The sequence below is a fragment of the Gnatocerus cornutus genome, chromosome 1 (genome assembly GCF_029298725.1).
Source record: "Gnatocerus cornutus isolate USDA-ARS CGAHR chromosome 1, icGnaCorn1.1, whole genome shotgun sequence".
NCBI classification, from domain to species: domain Eukaryota; kingdom Metazoa; phylum Arthropoda; class Insecta; order Coleoptera; family Tenebrionidae; genus Gnatocerus; species Gnatocerus cornutus.
In genome coordinates, this window is record NC_142233.1 from 15122817 (window position 1) to 15149489 (window position 26673).

A 26673-nucleotide genomic window follows, 5' to 3' on the forward strand; every position below is an offset into this window, starting at 1 on the left:
CGCCAGATTCTGTAAATTTTCTCTATATTTTGCATAAATTCCTTGCATTCTTTTCAGAATCTGCTTTTCGTCTATTTTTTCTCTTTATTTTTAGAATTTTTTAAATCCCTTTTAGATTAACTTTGATTTGTAATGTTTCTCTTCATTTCCCTACATTTCCGTTGCAAATTTTCTCTCGTTTTTCTACATTCCCGTTAACTTCTCTTCATTTGCTTTCTAAAAATACGCCAAATTCTATGGATTTTCGCTGTTTTGCATAATTCCTTTCATTCTCTTGGAATTCCCTTCATAATCACCTAAATTTCATTCTAGATTTCGCTCAGATTTTTTAGAATTGTCTCAGTTCTGAATTTTATAGATCCTCTCTTGTTTTCTGTCTAAATTCCGCGTAAATTCTCATTTTTTCGCAGGTCACCTATGACGTCACGCAATGGTGGTCCCACAATCGAGTGAGCCAACCTCGCCTGCAACTACCCCTTGATCCCTGCACGTCGTCAACTGTCAAACTCCTGTCATGTTGACAAGTTAAAAAGTGAGGTTAGAGTAAGTATTCCCCGCAAAACCCTCACAAATGCGCACTTTTACTACTTAATGTTGTGCCCCACAACGGTCCTGCGTCTCCGCGTGGGCAAACTCATAAGACACGTTTTACACAAGCGTTATAGCACCAAGACGAATCTAGCGCACCTAGCCCAGGAAGACCGTGTGAAGTTTCTACGTCAAATGGCTCTCCCGATCAGCCGACAGGACCCTGTGATCCTCAAACTAGACAATCCCGACTTCCACTCCCTTTTCACCGAGGAACTAAAGGCCCTAGCATCCCTCTTCCAGAAGTACGGACACGAAATCCGCATCGCTGGAGGAGCAGTCAGGGACTTGCTCTCAGGGAAAAGACCCACGGATTTGGACTTCGCCACGCCAGCCACCCCCACGGAGATGAAAGAGATGTTCCTGGGGGAGAACGTGCGGATGATCAACATGAATGGGGAGAAACACGGGACGATCACCCCCAGAATCAACGACAAGGAGAATTTTGAAATCACCACCCTGAGAATAGATGTGGTCACCGACGGGCGGCACGCAGAAGTGCAGTTCACCACCGACTGGCTCCTGGACGCGCTGCGGAGGGACTTGACCATCAACTCCATGTTTCTGGGGCTGGACGGGTCAGTTTACGACTACTTCTACGGGTACGACGACCTCAAAGAGCGCAAGGTGCGATTCGTGGGGAGTCCAGAGACGAGAATCCAGGAGGATTACTTGAGGATTCTTCGCTACTTCCGGTTCTACGGGAGGATCTCCAAACACTGCGATGAGCACGAAGAGGCGACTCTGCAAGCCATTAGGGATAACGGCGAAGGGTTGAAGAACGTCTCCGGGGAGCGGATCTGGATGGAACTGAAGAAGATCCTCGAAGGGAACTTCGCCGGGGAGTTACTAACGAAGATCATCCAGTGCGGGTTGGGCCCCCACATCGGGCTCCCGAAGACCCCAAACGTGGACGAACTAAAGAACGTGTGGGGGCGAAGCCCCCACTTGAACCTCCACCCCATTACTCTTCTCTCCGCAACTTTGAACACCCAAGAAGACGCCGTGGCGTTGAACTTGAGACTCAAACTCTCAGTGTTTGAAAGAGACTTGGCGCTTTTTATTGTGGAGCACCGAGCCCCAAAACCCCACGAAAAACCCCTAATGCCATATCAGCAACTTGTGCTAAAACTGGGTAATAAATTCGCGCTCCAATACGTAAAAGAAGTTCTTAAATATAACAACTCCCCCCATTTACCGGAGTTTGAAAACTGGACAGTTCCCAAGTTTCCGGTGACCGGACACATGCTCAAACAACAAAAAGTCGAAAGTAGCCGCAAGATGGGGCTCGTCCTCACCGAACTGCGCAATTACTGGGCGGATCATGAGTACAAACTCACCGCGGAAGAGATTCTTGAGGAGTTACCAAACGTCTTACATGTTCTTGAGGAGCGAAAGAGGAGTAAATAAATAATTTAGTGACTGAGTTCGTGTTTTTTTTTATTTAAAAAATGATAACACATCACCTCTTTACTCACACACTGACAGTATATGTATAGAAGCATTCGAGAGATATTGTTAACAGAAGTACACGCTTAATCAAATAGTACAAAAATGAGTTCAAATGAGATATACCTAGTTACTTACTACTTCAACTAATCATTCAATTCTATTATATCACCGCTAATTATTGAATTAGATGCATGACTGGTGCTGGGGACCTGGTGGCCACTCATACTGAAAAAAATAATAGTAGTTTGAGTTCCCTGAGTAACCGTGTAAAAAATAGTTGTAAATAAGACAGTTTTTATGTAACTGTAGAAGTAAACACGTGAAAAAATAGCCGTAAATGACAGTCCCTGAAGTAACGGTGTGAAAAAAACAATTGAAAAGTCTAAAATTTCCTTTTGAATAAAACAGTTTATGGGGTAACCGTTTAAAAAATTAGTTGTAAATAGTCTTTGATGTAACTATGTAAAAAAAATTGCAAATAAAACAGTCCTTGAAGTAATTGTGTGAAAATTACTTGTGAATAAGACAGATTTTGAGGTAACTGTCTAAAAATTTGTCGTGAATAAAACAGTCTTGGATGTAACCGTGTAAAAATCAGAGGTAAATAAGACAGTTTCTGGGGTAACTATGTAAAAATTCGTCATAAATAATACAGTCCTTAAAGTAACCGTGTAAAAAAATAGTTGTAAATAAGTCAGTCTTTGAAGTAACTGCAAATAACTCAGTTCCTGAAGTAACCGTGTAATTAATTGGTCGTAAAAAAGACAGTCCCTAGAGTAACAGTGTAAAAATAAGTTAGTTGGAAATAAGACACCCAGTTATAACCGTGTAAAAATTTGGTCTTAAAAAAAAGTTTCCGAAGTAGTTATATAAAAATTACTCGGAAATAAGACAGATTCTGAGGTAACCGTCTAAAAATTTGTCGTGAATAAAACAGTCTGATGTAACAGTGTAAAAAAATATTTCTGAGTAAAACGGTCCGTTGAGTAACCGTCTTAAAAATTGCGGTCAAAAAAAAGACGGTCCCCAAAGTAACTGTTTTAAAGTTACTCGTAAATAAGACAGTTTCTAGGGTAACTATGGAAAAAATTGTCATAAATTAGACAGTCCCTGGAGTAACAATGTAAAAAAATAGTTGTAAATACTGTCTTTGAAGTAACTGTGTAAATAATTGCTACAAATAAAACAGTTCCTGAAGTAACAGTGTAAAAAATTGGTCCTAAAAAACAGTCCCTGGAGTAACGGTGATAAAAAAGTAGTTGGAAATAAGATAAAATAAGTAGTAACCGTGTAAAAATTTGGTTTTAAAAAAGATAGTTCCCGAAGTAATTGTGTAAATGTTACTCGTAAATAAGACAGTTTTTGGGGTAACTGTAAAAAATTATCGTAAATATGACAGTTTCTGTGGTAACTATGTAAAAATTTGCCGTAACTAAGTCAGTTTTTGATACAACTGTGAAAAAATAAATACTGCAAATAAGTCAGTTCCTAAAGTAACTGTGTTAAAAACTGATCGCGAAAAAGGCAGTTCCCAAAGTAACTGTGTAAAAGTTACTCGGAACTAAGACAATTTCTGGGGTAACTATGTAAAAATTTGTAATGAATAAGACAGTCTTTGGAATAGCTGTAAAAAAATAATTGTAAATAAGTCAGTCGTTGAAGTAACTGTAAAAAAATTGCTGCAAATAAGTCAGTTCCCGAAGTAACCGTGTAAAAAATGAGTCATGAAAAGAGTCCCTAGAGTAACGGTGAAAAAAAAATAGTTGAAAATAAGACACCATGTAGTAACTATGTAAAAATTTCGTCCTTAAAATAGACAGTCCTCGAAGAATTATGTTAAAGTTACTCATAAATAAGACACTTTCTGGGGTAACTGTGTGAACATTTGTCACAAATAAGACAGTCCCTGCAAACAGTGTAAAAAATTAGTTGGAAATGTCATCCTTTAATGTAACTGTCTAAAAAAAATTGCTACAAATAAGTCAGTTCCCGAAGTAACCGTGTGAAAATTGGTCCTACAAAAGACAGATTTTGGAGTAACCGTGTAAAAAATATTTCTAAATAAGACAGACCCTGGAGTAACAGTGTAAAAAAATTGTCGTAAAAAAGACAGTTCCCTCTGAAGTAATTGTGTTATTCGTAAATAAAACAGCCCCTAGAGTAACCGTGTAAAAGTTGGTTGTAAATAAGTCAGTTTTTGATGTAACTGTATGTGTAACTAAAAAAAAAAATTGTAAATAAGACAGTCCGTGGAGTAATCGTGGAAAAAGTTGGTCGTAAAAGATAGTCGCCGAAGTAATTGTGTAAAAATTAGGCGTAAATAAGACAGTCATATTAAATTTTGAGTAAAAAAATTGTTGCAAATAAAAGTTGGAGCAACAACGTAAAAAAAAATCCCTTAGAAAAACCGTGTGAAAAATTAGTCGCAAAAAAGTCCTTGGTGTAACGGCGTAAAAAGTTTGTCGTAAAAATATTCTCCGAAGTAATAGTACGTAAAAGACAGTAAAAAGACAATAGATTAGACGTAAAAAACAAATCCTGAAGTAATGGCGTAAAAAATAGGTTGTAATTAAGACAGTCCTGAAGTAACTGGGGAAATATGCAGTTTTTGGAGTAAACGTAAAAATAAAACAGTTCGTGGAGTAACAATGTAAAGAAAGAACTCAAAAATAAGACAGTCCCTGAAGAAATGGCGGAATAATCGTAAAAAAAAAACACTCGTAAATATGACAGTTTATGGGATAACCGTGTAAAAATTAATTGTAAATAAGACAGTTCCTACAGTAACCGTGGAAATAAGAGTTTCTAGAGTAACCGTGGATATAAGGCAGTTCCTGGAATAACTGAATAAAAAAAATCGTTAATAAGACAGTCCCTGAAGTAACGGCGTAAAAATTAGTTGTAATTAAGACAGTCCTGAAGTAACTGGGGAAATATGCAGTTTCTGAAATAAACGTAAAAATAAAAAAGATCGTGGAGTAACAATGTAAAGAAAAAACTCATAAATAAGGCAGTCCCTGGAGAAATGACGTAAAAAAATGTCGAAAATAAGACAGTTTCTGGAGTAACCGTAAAAATATGACAGTTTCTGGAATAACTGTTTATGACACAGTTCCTGGAGTAACAATGTAAAAAAAACTCGTAAATAAGACAGATAGACCCTGTAATAGTGGCATAAAATTAATTGGAAATAAGACAGTTCCTGGAGCAACTATGTAAAAAATAACACGTAAATAAGACAGTCCCTGAAGTAAAAAATTGTTGTAAATAAGAGTCCCTGGAGTAATGGCAGAAAACAACTTGTCGTAAATAAGAGTCTCTGGAGTAACCGTGTACAAATAGCTTACATTTGGATGAGTATTAAGTAAGACAGTCCCTACAGTTCATCTTAAAATCGATACTAACTTTCCAACTTGGTGAAACCTTTTCGCCTCCATCATCTGCCGTTTCTGAATCGCCCTTATCATCTGCTCATGTTGGAACTGCTGCGTCATCCGTGAAGCTTGTAAGGCCAAGATTACCTGCATTTCTTGTTGAACTCGTCTGTATAACTACAATTCCACTTATAAAACATCGAAATTTACCAATTAACAAAACGTACAGTTAAGTCGCCTCTAGAAACTTGCTCCTGCATCTGCGAGTGCACTGTCGGTACCATCGCTCGCAACTGCATCTCATTACATTCTGGATTTTCCTTGCGAACGATGCTCATCAACGCAAGCTCCATATGGGCAATTCGCATGACGTTGGCGTTACCTACAATTAGAGAAAAAGTGTTAAAATGGCACCAAGCTACCAATTCGAGATAATTTAATTAATTAATTGATTGATTTAATTACCGAGGAAAGCCTCAAGATCTGACAGACCTGCCGAATTAACTAAAGAGAACGTGTGAAGATAAATCAATAAAAATAGATTACCCCAATTATTCCTCTGCTTCTTTTCATTCTCGAATTCTTCCCACGCCGCTTTGCGCTCCTCTTCATTTAATACTTCGTCGGCTTTGTTTTCAAGAAGGGTTTGATGCTCGTGGTACTTGTAAACTCTATTTTCGAATTTCTGGAGAAGTTCTCCAAGAAGTACGTCTTTGGGCACCAAAGGAATGGGGCGCTCGCCCGGGTCAGGTTCAAACCTGTAGAGCTCCGCGAGATCATTCTGGTTGTAATGCCGATCGATTTGTTGCTCGTCTATCACTCGCTTCGAAATGGCCTGTTTCGTTACCTGGCGCTCGTAAATTTTCATTTCCATTGTCCCCTAGAATCGGATATTGTGTAACGAGGGCGGAAAATACAACGTTTCGGACGAGTGGGAAGATTGACGCACGAGACTCATACTTACATAGGTGACAAATCGGTAGATATAACAAGGTTTGGTTTGACCGAAACGATACACCCGGTATATACTCTGGACGTCGTGGGAAGGGTTCCAGGACACGTCGAAAATCACCACGCGGTTGGCGGCGTAAAGGTTGATTCCCAGACCGCCAGCTTTCGTCGAAATTAGAAACAATCTGAAAGAAAAGTTTCATCAAAAGTCGCCTTTGAAATTTTGAAGTACGTCTTTGATTGAATCTATCATGTGATCCACATTTTTTTTGAGGTAGGCCATGAAAGAGAGACAAACATGGAAGTCATGTCGGAGTGAAATTTGGAAATAAATCAAATGACAAATGTCAAATTCTTTTCTCAAAATACGTATTTTTTTTTCAAAGCCTACCCTAAATAAAAATGTTGAGCATAACACGTTATTATTTGATGTTTTCTTGTCAAATTAAGGCAACTAGATAAAGAATTCGTTACTCCATAGTACAGTAGCGGGTGAAAAAACTGGGACATATCGCTATACACACCTTGCACGGGTGTTTTCTGGATCGTTGAACAAGTTACACCAAGTATTTCTATTATCGCACGAAGAAGACCCGTCTAAACGAAAATAGTCCAATCCAATACACCACGACCCGCTATATCCACCCGCGGAATCTGTATTACCGGCTTGCGTGGCCTCATGAATCCTCTCCATGAAGTATTCGATCACGTTAAGAGAATACAGCGATTGTGAAAACACAAGCCTGCAAAGAACACATTAAAGAACAGTTCACACCACTAGAAGTACCGGGTGTTCCACGGATTGCTGAATAACATGAGAATATTTGGATTTTATTTGTTTCCTGCTCTCACGAACCTCCAAATAAAATTTGATTAATGGTGAATTGTGCTTTAAGAGGTTGGCAATTTAAAAGCCTGTTTTAGCAACCGAAGTTATTGCGCTATTATTAAAAAATTCGAATCAAAAATGTGAAATTTCAAATTTCCCACTCGAAATTTCGAAGTTGGGGTACTGAAAACTGGAGAATTGTGACATTTTGGAAAGTTGAGCTCATTTCGAAAATTTTTGGGTGTAAATCAGGCTTTCAATTCTTTAGTGAAAAAATTAAAGGAAAACTGAATTTTTGAGGTTAACACGTCAAAGTTGAATGTACAATATCTCAAATTGCCTAATTAATAATTAATTAAAGATTTGTTTCAAAAAAGCGATTTAAATACGGATTGAACAAGTATTGGGTAACTTACACAGAACGATTAGCTTCTACGCATGTCGGTTGCGTCAAGGTCAAACACTTTTGCTGCCAACTGTTACCGATAAAATCCCTAGAGGTTGGTGCCAACTTTGTAATGAGTGGACCAATAGTAATGAGCTCTATAATAAACTAACCTCACTTTTAAATTCTGAAACTTGTGCGTTAAATTGCTTTAGAAAGGCACATTTGCAGTAAAAATTTCAAATTTCCCACTCGAAATTTCGAAGTTGGTGGTACTGAAAACTGGATAGTTTTTACGACATTGTCGAAAGTACAGCTCATTTCAGAAATTGTTGGGTGTAGATCAGGCTTTCAATTCTTTAGGGAGAAAATTAGAGGAAAATTGCATGTAGCAATTTTTGAGGTTAACACGTTATCAAAGTTGAGTCTTCAATAATATCTCAAATGAATTAATAATTAATTAAAGATTAGATATATGTTCCAAAAGAGATTTAAATACGGATTGAACAAGTTTTGGTTAACTTACACAGAACAATTAGCTTCTACGCATGTTAGTTGCGTCAAGGTCGAACACTTTTGTCGCCAACTGTTGCCGATAAAAATTCCTAGCGGTTGCTGCCACACTAACCTCACTTTTAAATTGTGAAACTTACTTGTGCGATAAAATAGCTTTGGAAATGCACATTTGCAGTAAAAAAGTTAATTTAGGCATAAAACGACGATCCACAGTGACAGATCTTCATTTCGCAACCACACAACCTTCAAAATTTCGAGCGGGAAATTTGAAATTGTACATTGTTCATTCAATTTTTTTACTAATGCCGCAATAACTTCGAATCTCCAGAGCACAATACGCCATCAACCAAATTGAAATTGGAGGTCCGACGGAGCAGGAAAAAATAAAATTGAAATTCCCACCCCCCGGTAGACTTACACTTTATCACCGATCTGCTCGCATTCTTTAAGAATCTCAAACAGCATAAACAGTTTTGAGCTATGATTGATGACGTTTAGTTCGTCGCCGTCGCAGTAGTCCTGCCACCATTCTTTGGCTCGGGGCTCCATGAGTTCCAACGGCGCTTCTTCCTCCTCTCCGTTTTCTTTGGCTGCAATTTAAAACAGTCGAATTTCTCTAAACGTACGTCTGGATATCTGTCATTCACCAACTTCCGACAGTTATTCGGCGTTTTTGCGTCAAGTTCAGACACACGTTCATCTTACCTAAAGCCGCGGCTGCGCGCGTCACCCGTTTCCGCGGCGCCGCCTTCTGTTTCTCCTGATCGCTGCCGTCCGAGCTCGAGTTCCCAGACGAAGACTCCTCCTCGTCCTCGTCGTCGTTGATGAAGTCTTTCAACGAGCCCTCCGAGTCTTCCGATTCGTCCTAAAACCGGAATTTCGTTCCACGGATGATTTTGTCCGACGAGCACTCACCTGTTTCTCCTTGGCTAACTTCATTTCGATGCTCTTGTCCAGGAGGACCCTCGGATGCGTGCAAATCCTCTGCAGCGCTTGGAAGTCCACGAAGAGGAACGACGTGCGGTTCGAGCCGTCCAAGTTCCTCCGCGCGAACTTGTCCAAGTAGTGTTGGTATAGTTTAATTTGGACTTCCGAGAGCTTCAAAAAAATGACGTATTCGAATTTTGGCGGGAGATACGGTTCCAGCACGGAGTAGTCTCTCCTCTGGACGACTCCGTCGAGGAGTTTGTGCAAAACGTGCGACCTCTTCCTCATAATTTGGATGTCGTGGAGCGTGGAATCCGTGTACTGCCCGTTGGTGATGGGGTTCACGAATCGGTTCAAATACTCTTTGTACGTCCCCAACAAGTTGGGTTTGATGAACTGCACCATGCAGAAATACTCCTTCAGGTTGTTCTGAAGAGGAGTCCCCGTCAAGATGATTCTCCGGAGGGTTTTAATCCGATTCATCGCCACACTAAGATTAGTTTTCTCGTTCTTCAGGAGGTGCCCTTCGTCGCAGACGACCAAATCCGGGCCTGGATCAACCAGCGCTTCCTGGAAAACCGCGCGCATCTTCCTCGAGAGTCGTTTATTCTCCGGGTTGCTCAAATTCCTGAACATGTCGTAGCCGATGATGAGGACACCTCCGCCGACGTGCCACTTCTTGACTTCGTATTGGCGCTCGAAGTTCTGCTTCACCGACACCAACTCGAAGATGTCGAAGTCGTCTTCGTCCGGCAGCCACTGCTTGAATTCGTTCACCCAGTTGAGGACGGTGTTCAACGGACACACCACGAGGACCTTCTTCACGTTGCTAACTTCACTGTGCGTCAATAGAGTGTGGCAGAGTGTGATCACCTACAAGTCACGTTTAGTTCGATTTGCGGACAATTCGTCCCCGACAGTTTGCCCCCGGTCAATTCGTCCCCCGCAAATTTGTCCCTGAAAGCTTTGTTTACATGCGCTAATTGTCGTTAATAATAATTTATTTTTTGCCATCGTGAGAGTTTAAACAACTAGTATTTATTTAATTCTTTAATTCAAAATATTTAAAAACTTTAACAAAATGTATCAACATCTTAACAATTCTTCAATTCTTCAATTCATCTTCAATTCTTATCTGACATATTATATAAAAGCAACTATTTTGTAGTAAAAAATCTAGTACTTTCATTTATTTCTTTTTTGGTCCTAAAATTTTCTTTGCCACTTGAGTTTTTAGTGTCCGGATTTTAAAGGTTTTCATAGCAAAAGAATTTATTTCAACCATTTTTTTTTAAGTATGCGAACATTACTATTCAAAGACAAAAAGTTTAACTCTAATAATTTTGATTTTGATCTCTGCACTGAGCTAAATCTCATTAAACTACACTAACTAACACACTGAAGTTCTAAATTTTAAGTTTTCTAACTTTGGAAGCAAAAATACGAAGTAGTTACTCTTCGATTTGTGTGTTTTCTGTGATGCACAGATAATCGAGGCATGGATAATCGAACAAACACTCTTGCACGGATAATCCGCACCCGCATAATCGAGGTTCTACTATATTGCAGGAAACTAATGCGCTCATTCAAAGTTATTTTTTTCTTTTAATATATTACGGATTTACTACTTTTATGTAATTTTTTAGAGTTAAAAGTTAAAAATTCATTAGCAGATGTTTGTTCTTAAAAAGCCATTTTTTTTTCGATCACTGAAAATGATTTAGAATATTTTTCAAACAATAATAATAATTTAATTCTTCGTCAGGGTCTTAATTTAATATGCAATGCGTCTTTATAGCATGCTAATATTACAATTTTTTGTATGTCTTCTCTATAAATGTTTTTATTTACCAGTGACAATTTATTTTAATTATACATATTTGATTTTTTAATTGTAATAAAACGAATTTCCTTAGCTACCTTGTGTTGCAGATACAAGGTGTTTATAAATGTTTCTAGCATCAAGGGTGGCTCTGGAATTCCTGTCATGCACTATTTTGCCGCTTTGTTTTCATAGTGAATATAACTATCTTGAAAATGATTTATAATGTTATTTACGTCAATGACGTTTCAGTTACAGTTTTGTATCCAAGTTTTTGATTTTTAGGTTTTAAACGACAACTAGAAGAGTTTATTTCTCAAAACTTACTTTGCTCTGTTTTGAGGTCAACTGTTCAGTTGAAAAATCGAAACCCACATTTGTAATGAGCGGCAAATTTCTTTGACATTTCATAGACACCCTTGATGGTAGAAACATTTATAAACACCTTGTATTAATTTTAAGTTAAATTATTTAAATCATATTCTTCAATTATTATCAAAAATCGCACCTTTAAAACTGTCAAAGTTACGAAATTTTATAGACAAATTTTAATTTTGAGTTAGTCCTGCATATAAAAAATTCTAAAACTCTTATTTCTTGTTTTAAAATTCCATATTTTAATACACTTAATAAACATCTTTAAAGGAGTAAATATACCAAATTTGACTATTTTAACTTTAAAACTGTGGGAGTTACGAAATTTAATAGACAAATTTAGATTTTGAGTTAGTCCTACATAAAAAATTCTAAAATTCTTACTTCTTGTTCTAAAATTCTATAATTTAATACACTAAATAAGCATCCTGAAAGTAGTAAATGTACCAAATTTGGTTGTTCGAACTTTAAAACTGTCGAAGTTACGAAATTTTATAGACAAATTTTGATTCTGAGTTAGTCCACTATACATATAAAAATTTTTAAATTTGTATTTCTTGTTCTAAAATTCTATAATTTAATATACATAATAAGCATCTTCAAAATAGTGAATCTTTCAAATTTGAATGTTCTAACTTTAAAACTGTCGAAGTTACGAAATTTAATACACAAATTTTGATTTTGAAATAGTCCTACATACGAAAAATTGTAGAATTCTTACTTCTTGTTCTAAAATTATATAATTTAATACACTAAATAAGCATCCTTAAAGTAGTAAATGTACCAAATTTGGTTGTTCGAACTTTAAAACTGTCGAAATTAAGAAATTTTATAGACAAATCTTGATTTTGAGGTAGTCCTGCATATGAAAAATTTAAAAAAAAAATATTTCTTGTTCGAAAATTCTATAATTTAATACACTTAATAAGCATCCAGAAAGTAGTAAATGTACCAAATTTGGTTGCTCGAAATTTAAAACTGTCGAAGTTATGAAATTTTATAAACAAATTTTGATTTTGAGTTAGCCCTGCATACGAAAAATTTTAAAATTCTTATTTCTTGTTCTAAAATTCTATAATTTAATATACATAATAAGCATCTTCAAAATAGTGAATCTTCCAAATTTGAATGTTCTAACTTTAAAACTGTCGAAGTTACGAAATGTAATACACAAATTTTGATTTTGAATTAGTCCTGCATACGAAAAATTCTAGAATTCTTACTTCCTGTTCTAAAATTATATAATTTAATACACACTAAATAAGCATTCTTAAAGTAGTAAATGTACCAAATTTGTTTGTTCGAACTTTAAAACTGTCGAAATTAAGAAATTTTATAGACAAATCATGATTTTGAGGTAGTCCTGCATAAGAAAAATTAAAAAAAAATTATTTCTTGTTCGAAAATTCTATAATTTAATACACTTAATAAGCATCCAGAAAGTAGTAAATGTACCAAATTTGGTTGTTCGAAATTTAAAACGGTCGAAGTTATGAAATTTTATAAACAAATTTTGATTTTGAATTAGTCCTACATACGAAAAATTCTAGAATTCTTACTTCTTGTTCTAAAATTCTATAATTTAATACACTAAATAAGCATCCTGAAAGTAGTAAATGTACCAAATTTGGTTGTTCGAACTTTAAAACTGTCGAAGTTATGAAATATTATAGGCAAATTTTGATTTTGAGTTAGTCCTGCATATGAAAAATTCTAAATTTCTTACTTCTTGTTCTAAAATTCTATAATTTAATACACATAATAAGCATCTTCAAAATAGTGGATCTTCCAAATTTGAATATTTTAACTTTAAAACTGACGAAGTTACGAAATTTAATACTCACATTTTAATTTTGAATTAGTCCTACATATGAAAAATTCTAAAATTCTTTCTTCATGTTCTAAAATTCTATGATTTAATACACTTAATAAGCATCGCCGAACTAATAAATATACCAAATTTAATTGTTCTAACTTTAAAACTGTCAAAGTTTCGGAATTTAAAGAATTTTGAGTTTGTCCTTCCTACATATAAAAAAATTCTAAAATTCTTACTTCTTGTTCTAAAATTCTATAATTTAATACACTAAATAAGCATCCTGAAAGTAGTAAATACACCAAATTTGGTTGTTCGAACATTAAAACTGTCGAAGTTACGAAATTTAATACACAAATTTTGATTTTGAGTTAGTCCTACATACGAAAAATTATAAAATTCTTACTTCTTGTTCTAAAATTCTATAATTTAATATACATAATAAGCATCTTCAAAATAGTGAATCTTTCAAATTTGAATGTTCTAACTTTAAAACTGTCGAAGTTACGAAATTTAATACACAAATTTTGATTTTGAATTAGTCCTACATACGAAAAATTCTAGAATTCTTACTTCCTGTTCTAAAATTATATAATTTAATACACTAAATAAGCATCCTTAAAGTAGTAAATGTACCAAATTTGTTTGTTCGAACTTTAAAACTGTCGAAATTAAGAAATTTTATAGACAAATCATGATTTTGAGGTAGTCCTGCATAAGAAAAATTAAAAAAAAATTATTTCTTGTTCGAAAATTCTATAATTTAATACACTTAATAAGCATCCAGAAAGAAGTAAATGTACCAAATTTGGTTGTTCGAAATTTAAAACTGTCGAAGTGATGAAATTTTATAAACAAATTTTGATTTTGAGTTAGTCCTGCATATGAAAAATTTTAAAATTCTTACTTCTTGTTCTAAAATTCTATAATTTAATACACTAAATAAGCATCCTGAAAGTAGTAAATGTACCAAATTTTGGTTGTTCGAAATTTAAAACTGTCGAAGTTATGAAATTTTATAGGCAAATTTTGATTTTGAGTTAGTCCAGCATATAAAAATTTTCAAATTTTTATTTCTTGTTCTAAAATTCTATAATTTAATATACATAATAAGCATCTTCAAAATAGTGAATCTTCCAAATTTAAATGTTCTAACTTTAAAACTGTCGAAGTTACGAAATTTAATACTCACATTTTAATTTTGAATTAGTCCTACATATGAAAAATTCTAAAATTCTTTCTTCATGTTCTAAAATTCTATGATTTAATACACTTAATAAGCATCGCCGAACTAATAAATACACCAAATTTAATTGTTCTAACTTTAAAACTGTCAAAGTTTCGGAATTTAAAGAATTTTGAGTTTGTCCTTCCTACATGTAAAAAAATTCTAAAATTCTTACTTCTTGTTCTAAAATTCTATAATTTAATACACTAAATAAGCATCCTGAAGGTAGTAAATATACCAAATTTGGTTGTTCGAACTTTAAAACTGCCGAAGTTATGAAATTTTATAGGCAAATTTAGATTTTGAGTTAGTCCTACATAAAAAATTCTAAAATTCTTATTTCTTGTTCTAAAATTCTATAATTTAATACACTAAATAAGCATCCTGAAAGTAGTAAATGTACCAAATTTGGTTGTTCGAACTTTACAACTGTCGAAGTTACGAAATTTTATAGATAAATTTTGATTTTGAGTTAGTCCAGTATATAAAAATTTTCAAATTTTTATTTCTTGTTCTAAAATTCTATAATTTAATATACATAATAAGCATCTTCAAAATAGTGAATCTTCCAAATTTGAATGTTCTAACTTTAAAACTGTCGAAGTTACGAAATTTAATACACAAATTTTGATTTTGAGTTAGTCCTACATATGAAAAATTCTAAAATTCTTACTTCTTGTTCTAAAATTCTATAATTTAATACACTAAATAAGCATCCTGAAAGTAGTAAATATACCAAATTTGGTTGTTCGAACTTTAAAACTGTCGAAGTTATGAAATTTTAAAGGCAAATTTTGATTTTGAGTTAGTCCTGCATATGAAAAATTCTAAATTTCTTACTTCTTGTTCTAAAATTCTATAATTTAATACACATAATAAGCATCTTCAAAATAGTGGATCTTCCAAATTTGAATGTTTTAACTTTAAAACTGACGAAGTTACAAAACTTAATACATAAATTTTGATTTTGAGTTAGTCGTACACAGGATTTCAATAAATTTGCGTACACACATTTTTTGCTAAATTGAGTTTGCCTTCATTTTGACACTGACAGATTTAAAAATTAATCAAAATGCCAAGAATGATTGTGACAGCATTTGTCAGTTCAGCCCCACAGCCAAAAAATCATCAAAACCCTCCTACTTGATATTTGAAGTCTACGCAAATTTATTGCAATCCAGTGTACATATGAAAAAATCTAAAATTCTTACTTCTTCAATTATTATCAAAGTTCGCACCGGGACGAATTAAACTGGGGCAAATTGGCCTTGGGGACGAATTGACCGGGAGACGAATTGTCGGGGGCAAACTGGTCGTATCCCGTTTAGTACGCAGCTAACTTCGCACGTGTTTACCTGTAAAGTCTTCCCCAGCCCCATGCAATGCGCGAGGATGCACCCCGAGCCTATGGTGTTCTTCGCGCGCTCCAGAGACTCGAAGCAAGCGTCCCACATGAACTGAATCCCGCTCGCTTGATGCGGCTTTAGCTTAGACACCAAATCGTCGTGGACTCGCAGAAGTTCCTTGTTGTTCTTCTCGTCGTAGTCCAGCACGATCTTATCCACGCTCGCGTTCTTCATCGTGTCGGCTTCGTACAACTGGTTGTACTTCTTCTGCTTTTCGGCAAGGCGAGCTTTCCTCTCGCGTTCCTCAGCTTCGGCCTTCTTCGTCGTCTCTGCCAGGGAGTCGCGGTCGAGGATATGTCGGATCTGTTTTCTTGTGGATTTCTCTTCGTCGTCGCTGCTGTCGTGGACACGTTTCACTCGCTTGCGTTTTGGTCTGCGAAGAAGAAAATTAACACTTTGAAGAAAGTTACAATACGATGGTACTTCTCCGGCTCCTTTTCCTCCGGTTCTGAAGACGAGCTCTTTTCCTCGGGCTGGAACTCGTTCCCGCTGTCTTTCTCAGCGTCCGAATCGGAATCGATGATTGCTTTCAGGCGTCTTCGCTTTGATCTCTTTTTCTTCATCGACGACGTCTTTGGCTCATCATCACTGAAGAGCAGTTACAAACTTAAGTCGTTTTGAAGATTGGATCTTACCTTGAGGCGTCTTTCGACTTGTGCTTCTTCTTCCTAATTTTCTTCTCGTCGTCTTCAGAGTCGGTACTCGATAGCTTTGCTGTGAGTAGCTTGTCTTTTCGCCACTTCTTCTTTTCTTTGTCTTTATCTTTATCTTTCTAAAATGAAATAGAATGAGAAAGGTAACTTAGTTGTGAAGACAGTTCCTACGTCTTCTTTATTTTCTTCCTTTTCCGAGTGATCGCTTGTGTGCTCGTCGTCTTTCTTGTTTTCTTCGTCTTTATCGGGTGTCGATGAGTCATTTTTATCCGAGGATTGGTTTTCTTCCTACAAGTTTGAGTTTCATTAACGCATGATTTTTGCACCAAAATCGTTTATTAATGACGGCGATTAACCAAATGTTTGTATTAACAGTATGAATATACAGGGTGTTAGGTAAGTCAAGCACCAAAAAGTAGCCGTGCAATTGGACTACTTGTATAGTTATTTATGATACAAGTATAAAAAATTAGTCTTTATTGCACGAGTTTATAAGTGATTATATTGCAGTGTACTAAACGCCTACTTTTAGAACGGAAAATACGTGCAAAAAATGTCTACTTTCTAAACGATCGTAGATAAAATATATAAGACAGCTGGGAAAGTTGCCCTGGGTTACTTGTGAATAAATAAGACAGTCGGGGGAGTAGCCCTGTAATTGAACTACTCGCAAATTAATAAATCGTATAATTAGACTATTTGTAAATAAATAAGACAGTAGGGAGAGTAGTCCTGTAATTGGACTACAATCGTAGAAAAAATAAATAAGACAGTTAGATGAGTAGCCCTGATAATGAACTACTTGTAAATAAATAAGACAGTCGGAGGAGTAGTCCTGTAATTGGACTGCTTATAAAAACAGTTGACAGTTGAGAAACAGCCCTGAAAATGAACTACTTGTAAATAAATAAGTCGTGTAATTGAACTACTTGCAAATAAATAAGACAGTCGGAGGAGTAGTCCTGTGATTGGACTACAATCGTAGATAAAATAAATAAGACAGTTGGAGGAGTAGCCCTGATAATGGACTGACTACTTGTAAATAAATAAGCCGTGCATTTGAACTACTTGCAAATAAATTAGACAGTCGAGGGAGCAGCTCCGTAAATGGGACTACTTGTAAATAAAGAAGACAGTCGGGACAGTAGCCTTGTAACTGAACTACTTATAAATAAATATGACAGTTGAGGAATAGCCCAGTAGTTGAACTACGATCGTAGATAAAAATAAATAAGACAGTTGGGGGAGTAGTCCTGTAATTGCATTACTTATAAATACAGTAGACAGTTGAAGGATACACTGTAATTGGACTACGATCGTAGATAAAATAAATAAAACAGTCGGGGGAGTAGCCCTGAAAATAGACTACTTGTAAATAAATAAGTCGACTAGTTGGACTACTTGCAAATAAATAAGTCGTATAATTACACTATTTATAAATAAATAAGACAGTCAGGGGAGTAACCCAGTAATTAGACTACTTGTGAGTAAATAAGACAGTCGGAGGAGTAGTTCAGTAATTGGAATAAAATAAATAAGACAGTTGGGAGAGTAGGCTTATAAATAAATAAGTCGTCTATTTGAACTACTTGCAAATAAATAAGACAGTCGGGGAAGTGGAGTACTTGTAAATAAATAAGCCGTGTGATTGAACTACTTGCAAATAAATAAGACAGTCAGGGGAGTAAAATTAGACTACTTGTGAATAAATAAGAGAGTCGAGCGAGTAGCCCAGTAATTGGACTACTCGATACAGGAAAGTGATCGTGCAGTTAAACTACTACTAGAAATTAGCTTTGTGGTTGAACTACTTGTCAAAAGACACGCAGAGAAATAGCCGTGTAATTGGACTACTCGTAAATAAATAAGACACTTGGAAGAGTAGCTGTATAGTTGAACTATTTGTAAAAAAAAAGCTGAAGAATAGCCGTGTAACTGAACTACTCGTAGATAAAACAGACAGGAAAGTGGTCATGCAGTTGGACTACTTATAAATAAATAGGGCAGTTGGAAAATTAGGTGTGCAGTTGAACTACTTGTCAGCAGACACGCAGAGAAATAGCCGTGTAATTAGACTACTCGAAAATAAATAAGACAGTTGAGGGAGTAGTTGTATTGTTGAACTATGTATTTGTAAATAAATAAGACAGTTCCCAAAGTAGGGGTGTAATTGAACTACTTTTAAAAAGACATGCAGAGGAATGGCCGTGTAACTGAAGTACTCGTAAATAAAACAGACAGGAAAGTAGTCGTGCAGTTAGACTACTTATTAATAAATGTTTAATTAAACTACTTGTCAAAAGACACGCAGAGAAATAGCCGTGTAATTGGACTACTCGTAAATAAATAAGACACTTGGGAGAGTAACTGTATAGTTGAACTATTTGTAAAAAAAAGCTGAAAAATAGCCGCGTAACTGAACTATTCGTATATAAAACAGACAGGAAAGTGGTCATGCAGTTGGACTACTTATAAATAAATAATACTGTTGGAAAAGTAGCTGTGGTAGTTGAACTTCCTGTAAAGACACGCAGAGGAATCGGCATGTAATTGGACTACTCGTAAATAAAACACTTTTGGGAGTAGTTGTATAGTTGAACTATTTGTAAAAAAAGACACGCGGAAGAGTAGCCGTATAATTGAACTACGCGTAAATAAAACAGAGACGAAATAGTAAATAAGACAGTTGGAAAATTAAGTGTGCAGTTGACAACTACTTGTCAGCAGACACGCAGTAACATAGCCGTGTAATTAGACTACTCGAAAATAAATAAGACAGTTGGGGAAGTACTCGTATTGTTGAACTATTTGTAAAAAAAAGACGGAAGAGTAGCCGTGTAATTGAACTACTCGTAAACAAATAATAAGACAGTTGGCAAAGTATCGGTGTAGTTGAACCACTTTTATTAAGATATGCAGAGGAATGGCCGTGTAATTGAACTACTCGTAAATAAATAAGCCACTCGGAGGAGTAAATGTGTAATTGAACTATTCGTAAATGAAACAGACAGAAGAGTGGTCGTGCAGTTAGACTACTTATAAATAAATAAATAAAACAGTTGGAAAATTAGGTGTGCAGTTGAACTTGTCAGCAGACACGCAGAGAAATAGCCGTGTAATTGGACTACTCGATAACAAATAAGACAGTTGGGGGAGTAGTTGTATTGTTGAACTATTTGTAAATAAGACAGTTGGCAAAGTAGCGGTGTAGTTGAACTACTTTTAAAAAACATCCAGAGGAATGGCCGTGTAATTGGACTACTCGTTAATAAAACAGACAGGAAAGTAGTCGTGCAGTTAGACTACTTATTAAGGAATAAGACAGTAGGGAAATTAGCTGTGTAGTTGAACTACTTGCCAGAAGACACGGAGAAAAAACTCTGTGTAATTGGACTACTCGTAAATAAATACGACACTTGGGAGAGTTGCTGTATAGTTGAACTATTTGTAAAAAAAGTAATGAATAGCCGTGTAATTGAACTACTCGTAGATAAAACAGACAGTAGAGTCATGCAGTTGGACTACTTATAAATAAATAATACTGTTGAAAAAGTAGCTGTGTAGTTTGAACTTCCTGTAAAGACACGCAGAGGAATCGGCATGTAATTGGACTACTCGTAAATAAAACAGTTTTGGAAGTAGTTGTATAATTAGGTGTGCAGTTGAACTACTTGTCAGCAGACACGCAGAGAAATAGCCGTGTAATTAGACTACTCGTAAATATATAAGACACTTGAGAGAGTAGCTGTATAGTTGAACTATTTGTAAAAAAAAGCTGAAAAATAGCCGTGTAACTGAATTACTCGTAGATAAAACAGAATGAAAAGTGGTTGTGCAGTTAGATTACTTATAAATAAATAACACAGTTGGAAAATTAGGTGTGCAATTGAACTACTTGTCAGAAGACACGCAGTAAAATAGCCGTGTAATTAGACTACTCGAAAATAAATAAGACAGTTGGGGAAGTACTGGTATTGTTGAACTATTTGTAAAAAAAAGACGGAAGAGTAGCCATGTAATTGAACTACTCGTAAACAAATAAAACAGTTGGCAAAGTAGCGGTGTAGTTGAACTACTTTTATTAAGATATGCAGAGGAATGGCCGTGTAATTGAACTACTCGTAAATGAATAAGCCACTCGGAGTAGCTGTGTATTTGAACTACTCGTAAATAAAACAGACATTAAAGTAGTCGTGCAATTAGACTACTTATGAATAAATAAGACAGTTGGGAAATTAGCTGTGCAGTTGAACTACGTGTCAAAAGACACACAGTGAAATAGCCGTGTAATTGGACTATTCGTAAATAAATAAGACAGTTAGGGGAGTAGCTGTATAGTTGAACTATTTGTAAATAAATAAGACAGTTGGGAGAGCCGCCGTGTAGTGATAATAATTAAAAAACATTTAATTTTTCACTTGTTTGAACGACTCCGATATAGGCAACCAAACATACCGCACCAAACTTGATCGCTACATTTGCGCGTTTAGTTGCATAACCTCACTTTGACTTTTCGTTTATTAATCGATTTATTAACACACTGTTTTGAGATAAGCAACCAAACATACTAAACCTACATTAACAGGTCGATTATAATGGAAAGAAGACTGTCATTATCCATAAATAAGATTCTATTGATTCATAAATATACAGAATATGTTACGACCAACTGGTCCCGGGAATTCCAGCCAGCGTCTCCACGTCATTCTCAATTAGAAACTTTTCTTCAACGTCCACACTTTCTTCCGTTTTTACTACATGCTCGTTTCTTATTTCCCGCTCAGGGGGTCTGTCAACAACCGCTGAATATCCTCCACGGTCCGACAGTATGTGGGCCGAAGACCGCCGGAAACAGTTGCCAGTGTACAGTTGCGGTTGGTCCAACCTCAGAAAAGTCGCGATTTGCGATGGTAATTTACCAAAAGAGTTGATTCCAATCGGCTGTACCGTACATCTACCGTGTCTGTAGAAAATAAAGAATCGCTTGTGTGGAGTGTGCTCAGGTCTCAGAGCAATGTAACGCCGTATTAAACTCAGCAACGTCTTTTCGTCATTTTCGTAGATCACGAAGAAACTGTTCACTTTTCGAGATCGCACTGTAATAAGAAACTTTGTTGTCAGATCTTGGACGTCTTCAGTTTCTAGTTTTAACAGCTGGTCCCTTCTCATGCCGCCAAGAACCCCGAAAATCAACGCGACCTTAAACAGTGTTGCAGTAACGAAATTGAAGAGTATTCATTACTTACTTTCATCATTAAGTAGGAGTCGTCCGGAGCGTCAGTTAGAAACATTTGGACGTGTTCTTTTTCAAATATTCTTGACTTTTTTTTCGTGTATCCACTCATTTTCGTTTTAATAAACCTCAACAACTTATTAAATTGAGTAATATCAATGTTATGACGCAGTTGCAAAGTCGATTTTAGCATTGAATGTTTAGGCCACAAGCTCCCAATGAGCCCCATTTCCGCCACTTCCGAAAAGTAGGCCAAAAGCACTGATTCTGTGTATTGCGAAACTCCTTTCTGTTGACACCACGTCGTGAATTCTGAATAGACTTTCTCGTATTTCTGGCGGCTTTTCTCGGGAAGAAGGTCTAATGATGCAGCGTTTGCGATCTGCAATACGTCCGGGGAAGATAAGTCTTCTTCAAAGTAAAAGTGAAGCAAAGATCCTGTTTTTATGTATGTTTGGTTGCATATCTCGTTTCGATTCGCGATTACCGCAAAAAACAGCGTCATCAGAGTCGCCTGTGAAATTCCCGACGTGCCTCCGTGATCAGTTGTCATTTCTTTTTTATTTCAGAGGTGACTATGATTACCACTGATGACGTATTTTAGTAATTTTTCATGTAAAACCTCAAATTCCGAATGTAAATTGAAATCGGTTGGCAGCACTGTCTACAATCACCGTCTTTGACAGAAAAATGACATTGTTAACAAGAGAACTGTCATAGCCAACATGTACACTTCATACAACTGCGCTAGATCTAGTGACTTTACGTTTTTAAAGTTTAAAGCTAAATACCTGGTTTGTGTTGGTATCATTGTTGTCATCGTTTGGGGGCGTTTCGTTCTCAGTTTTCTCAGTGTTGTCTTCCACGGCAGTTTCTTTCACAGTTTCTTCGGTGTTTTCCTCCCCATTCTACAAATAACAGAGCGGTGTTTTAAATATTTCGCGCGAAATTAATACAGTTATGATTGGTTGAAAGCAGTGCCGTCGCAAAATTAATGGTCAATGGCGTAACATTTCGCCGCAACACACTCGTTCGTTACATCACAAAGGTGGCTTTGATGGTTCTTATTGGTGGATTTTCAGTACCAATCAATGATAAAAAACAAAACATAGTTGTTTAACGTTTTACGCGACCGAAACATGCATAAGTAATATGTGCCCCCATCACCCCGATTGTTTCTACGCCCATGTATCGAGGGTGGAAATTCGCGGGTTTGTCTAGTTTTCCATGGAATCGGATGAATTTTTTAACCTCATTTATTGCTAAAATTACTAAAAGGGGCAAAATATTGGATAAATCCAAACGGGAAAACACAGAAAAATCGGGAAAAACAAAAACAATGCAAAACTTTCTGTCAATTTTGATAATTGACAGTCGCTGACAGCGTCTGAAGTAAACTACGACATGCGAAATGAGGTAACGAGATTGTCATGGATAACTAGAGGGAAAATTTAAATAAATATGCAAAGCCACCTTTGATTATTTTTGATATCTAAAAGTCTTTTTTCATGGATAGCCTGATTGTGTGCCAACAGTTATTTCAGTTACAAGTTGAAAAAGTCGTTCTTTATTAGTACGTGAAAGGTTAGATTACGAATGTTTTAAAAACCAAGAAGAGACTTTATACACAAGTATCCCACAACGTTTTATCTACGATTTTAATACACAATTTGAATTAAAAATACCGCAAAAAAAAAAAGGATTACAATATCATTATTATTATCAATTATCCTCATTTTTAACAATTTCACAGTCAAAATGTTCAATCCAAGACGTACGTTTTCCATAATGACCCGGAGATTACAGTGACGGTCAAATTACTTTGGACGTTAAAATTATTTGTTTGTCATAAAGTGTAAAGCACCCTTTATTTACTTGATTATTACTGTCACTTTTGACAAAATTGCTTCAGTTTCACGTCAAATTGACAGTAATACATAGACTACACTGAAATTTTGACGTCCAAAATAATTTAACCGCGACTGTAACTGGCACAAGACGTGGACGCCATTTTCTCAAATATTTAATAAACAAAGAGTGTTTATTACAGAACCTTTTGAACTAATTTTCAACTTCGTAGTTCAAAAGACCAGTTTTTAACCAGTTTTACGACGAAAAAACTGTACCCGTTAGATAACGTGACGTAAGTGAAGTTACCAGATCTAGTAATTTCACTTTTACCCCCAAACTAAATGTCCCTAAAAAACAAAATACCTTTTTCGGAGCCTCCTTGTTTTTATCATCACCCTCATCTCCGGAGTTACCCGACTCGTTTTCGTCCTCCTTGTCCGAATTCAAACGAGCCTACAAAACAGTGTTACCAACACAAAGACTCGCTAAAACCAAAAAAATACCAAAGCATCTTCCGCAGCTATGTCGGCAAGGTCAACATCCATCTTGGGAGTTTCACTAGTTTCAGGAACAATACTATCGGTCTTGGAGACATCTAAACCATCTTCAGTCAAAGAGGAATCTTCATCAGAAGACGACATTTTTTTATTAGAGGGCTGTTTGCGCTTCTTGTCTGTTTTACTAGTAGGGGACAGTTCAAAACGGACTCTTTTTCTACTTAAGGGTGTAAGATCACGTAACCTGTGAAATAGTTGGGTTTACAAATGTTTTGGTTTAAATGTTGTGTACAACATTTTATCCACGATCGTGAGAAATTGCGTTAGGTAATATAATATATGACGTGACTGATCGTGGACAAATTGTTTTACAAAAATCTTCAAGACAATTACTTGTTAATTTCCAGAAGCTCTAACTTCTCTAAATAATACTCCTTCAGTTTCTCACAGGGAACTCTAAGAACTTTAACATAACACTGAGAATTGAATTTGGTGTCTGTTTTCCAATCAATTTCAGTGTCTTGTTCACTTTCACTTTTGTCTTTGGGTGTCTTCTTCTTTATGCTAGAAGTGGTAGATTCAGAATCTGAGGAATCATCAGAAGAACTAGAATCTTTCAATGCAGCATTTTCGAGTATATTAGTCCTCCTCCTCCCATTCTTCAACTTTTTCTTGGAGCCAACTTTATCAGCATCAGAATCAGCTTTGGCCTCTCCAAATTTCGCTCTCCCTGTAGATTTCCTCCTGTTTGGTGGGGTTCTCAAGCGTGATTTAGAGACGCTGTTGGTTTTCTTTGGGGAAACTTTCTGACTCCTTCTTGGTGTCCTGGAGGCCTCCTCATCAGAGCTAGTTATAATAACAACAGAGTCATCTAAGTGTGGTTTCTCCTTTTCATTCTTAACAGTTTGTTTTAAAATGGACCTTGGTTCTACAAGCTTATTAATGTCCACCAGCTTTATAAGAGGTTTGTTTGTCTGCGCGTTGGCACCATCATTCTCTTCGTTTTCAACAGAGTCCGTTTGTTCCGAATTCTCGTTGCAATCCGTGCCGTTAATTTCAGCAGAATCCGCGGCTTTTTTGTGCTTCTGAAAAAACTCTTTCAAAGTGTCTGCGTGCTCCGCTAAACTTTCCACTTGAGCTTCGGTTCGTTTGAAGATCTCCTTGAGATTTACGTGAGATTTGTGATCCAAATCTTCTTTAATTTTTGATGTTTCTACGATAATTGAGGTCACTTTTGCAAACCTGTCGAGAACCTCTATCAAGAACTCTCTCGACATTGTTTGATTTTAGAAATCCTTAAATTGCAACAGATATTAAATAGTACAGGAAAGGACACCGCCACACACTTGTTTCCCGCCTCAATGGCAAAGGCAATACGGGAAATGTACATTGAACATCGTTCTGGTGATTAGTGGTGGTAGTCTACCATTTTTGCGGAAGTATTTTGGTAAATCCTCTTGGAATAGTTGACAACTAGACGATTTCTTCGTGGAATCGTAAAAAGCGATTAATGTTCACCGAACCACAACTGCCATTTTGTCACAAACGCCACAATAAATGCCAACGGACAGAGATGTTATTAACGACAGGTAGAGGGAGCACGGGTCGGGAAGGTTGGTAGTGAGAGTCGTGACGTCACTGCGGTGTGAAAAAATTCCGAGAAATGAATGGATAGAACAATTGGATTGAATTTGATAAACTGAATTTTCAAGATTGCCGAAATGAAGTTATGGATAAACTACGATATATGTTTTAAAAGTAAAAAAAATCGTCCAAAATATTTACTTGGTTTTTATTTTCTTTTATTTTCTCTATTTCTATTTAATTCTTCTTATTTTTGTTTATAATAGATATTTATTACACAAGAGCGTAAAGAAGCAAATTATTCATGACAAAAATCAGTTATTCTCGAGATCGTAAATCGAGATTTTTGAAGTGCATAATTTGCCTTTACACTATGTAATACTAGATTTTATCCTAAGCCTCTGTTGGTGGCAATTAATACATCAAAGGTGTTGACAGAAATGACAGCAGTGAAAAATTTTTAGCATTTAGAAAGCTAAGCCCGCATTGTTGTCATGGAAATGTAGCATAATTTTCTTTATGGTTTCTAGAAAGTAATAGAGTACTTTATCTGTCTAAAATGAATAAATATAAAGATTACTTTATTACTGCATTTTATTTATTTCGATTGACTATCTATCCATTTATTCGCCCATCTATCCATCGATCTATTCATTTATCTATCCATTTGTTCATTGGTTTATCCATCTATTTATCCATTTCTTCATCTATCTATAAGTTTATCCATTTATTCATGCGTCACTTTATCTATCTATTCATTTATCTATCTATCTCTCTATCTATTAGAATAGAATAAATAGATGGATCTATTATAATAGAATAGATAGATCTCTAGATCTAGATCTATTATAATAGATAGAGAGATAGATAAATCGATCTTCCAACTATCCATCTATCATTAATCTTTTTATTTATCCGTCCATCGATCAATCCATCCATCTGTCCATTAATTTGTCCATCTATCTATCCATTTACCTATCTGTTCATCAAGCTATCCATTTATCCATCCATTTGTCTATCTGTTTATTGATCTATCCATCAATCTATTTATCTATCCATTTATTATATATTCATCCATCTTTCCTTCTCTCTATTAATCTATCAATTTATTTTAACTATCTATTCATTCATTTGTCCATCTATTCATCCATCTGTCAAATTTTTGGTCTATTTATCTATTCATCTA

The 26673-nt window shown here is 35.7% G+C and overlaps 2 protein-coding genes across 3 annotated transcripts; one reads left to right on the top strand and one right to left on the bottom strand.

Annotated features, from left to right (window-relative positions):
• Positions 1 to 473: 473 nt before the first annotated feature.
• On the top strand, positions 474 to 2014 carry LOC148180460 (CCA tRNA nucleotidyltransferase 1, mitochondrial). The gene has a single exon (XM_088048652.1). It carries the CDS (start codon positions 592 to 594, stop codon positions 1996 to 1998), a length of 1407 nt encoding a protein of 468 aa, XP_087904778.1. The 5' UTR covers positions 474 to 591; the 3' UTR covers positions 1999 to 2014.
• LOC148180461 (chromatin remodeler ATRX homolog) lies at positions 2012 to 25493 on the bottom strand. 2 transcript variants are annotated; one of them, XM_088046853.1, is made up of 19 exons: positions 25250 to 25493; positions 24297 to 25198; positions 23910 to 24147; positions 23770 to 23859; positions 22347 to 22463; positions 16494 to 16610; positions 16305 to 16441; positions 16093 to 16257; positions 15619 to 16042; positions 9011 to 9895; positions 8801 to 8960; positions 8514 to 8685; positions 6890 to 7108; positions 6379 to 6550; positions 5961 to 6294; positions 5880 to 5918; positions 5642 to 5796; positions 5446 to 5591; positions 2012 to 2265 (listed from the first exon to the last, which is right to left on the bottom strand). In XM_088046853.1, exons 2-19 carry the CDS (start codon positions 25178 to 25180, stop codon positions 2184 to 2186), a joined length of 4536 nt encoding a protein of 1511 aa, XP_087902979.1. In that variant the 5' UTR covers positions 25181 to 25198; positions 25250 to 25493; the 3' UTR covers positions 2012 to 2183. The 2 variants fall into 2 exon arrangements, with proteins under 2 accessions (XP_087902979.1, XP_087903767.1); XM_088047641.1 differs by lacking the exon at positions 5880 to 5918.
• Positions 25494 to 26673: the final 1180 nt, after the last annotated feature.

Coding starts and splice junctions, on each gene's coding strand:
- LOC148180460 (XM_088048652.1), top strand. CDS start 592: ATGTTGTGCCCCACAACGGTCCTGCGTCTCCGCGTGGGCAAACTCATA.
- LOC148180461 (XM_088046853.1), bottom strand. CDS start 25,180: ATGTCGAGAGAGTTCTTGATAGAGGTTCTCGACAGGTTTGCAAAAGTG. Junction 9,896..15,618: donor GGCTGGGGAAGACTTTACAG/GTAAACACGTGC, acceptor CGTGACTTGTAG/GTGATCACACTCTGCCACAC. Junction 6,551..6,889: donor CCAGAAAACACCCGTGCAAG/GTGTGTATAGCG, acceptor CTTTTCTTTCAG/ATTGTTTCTAATTTCGACGA.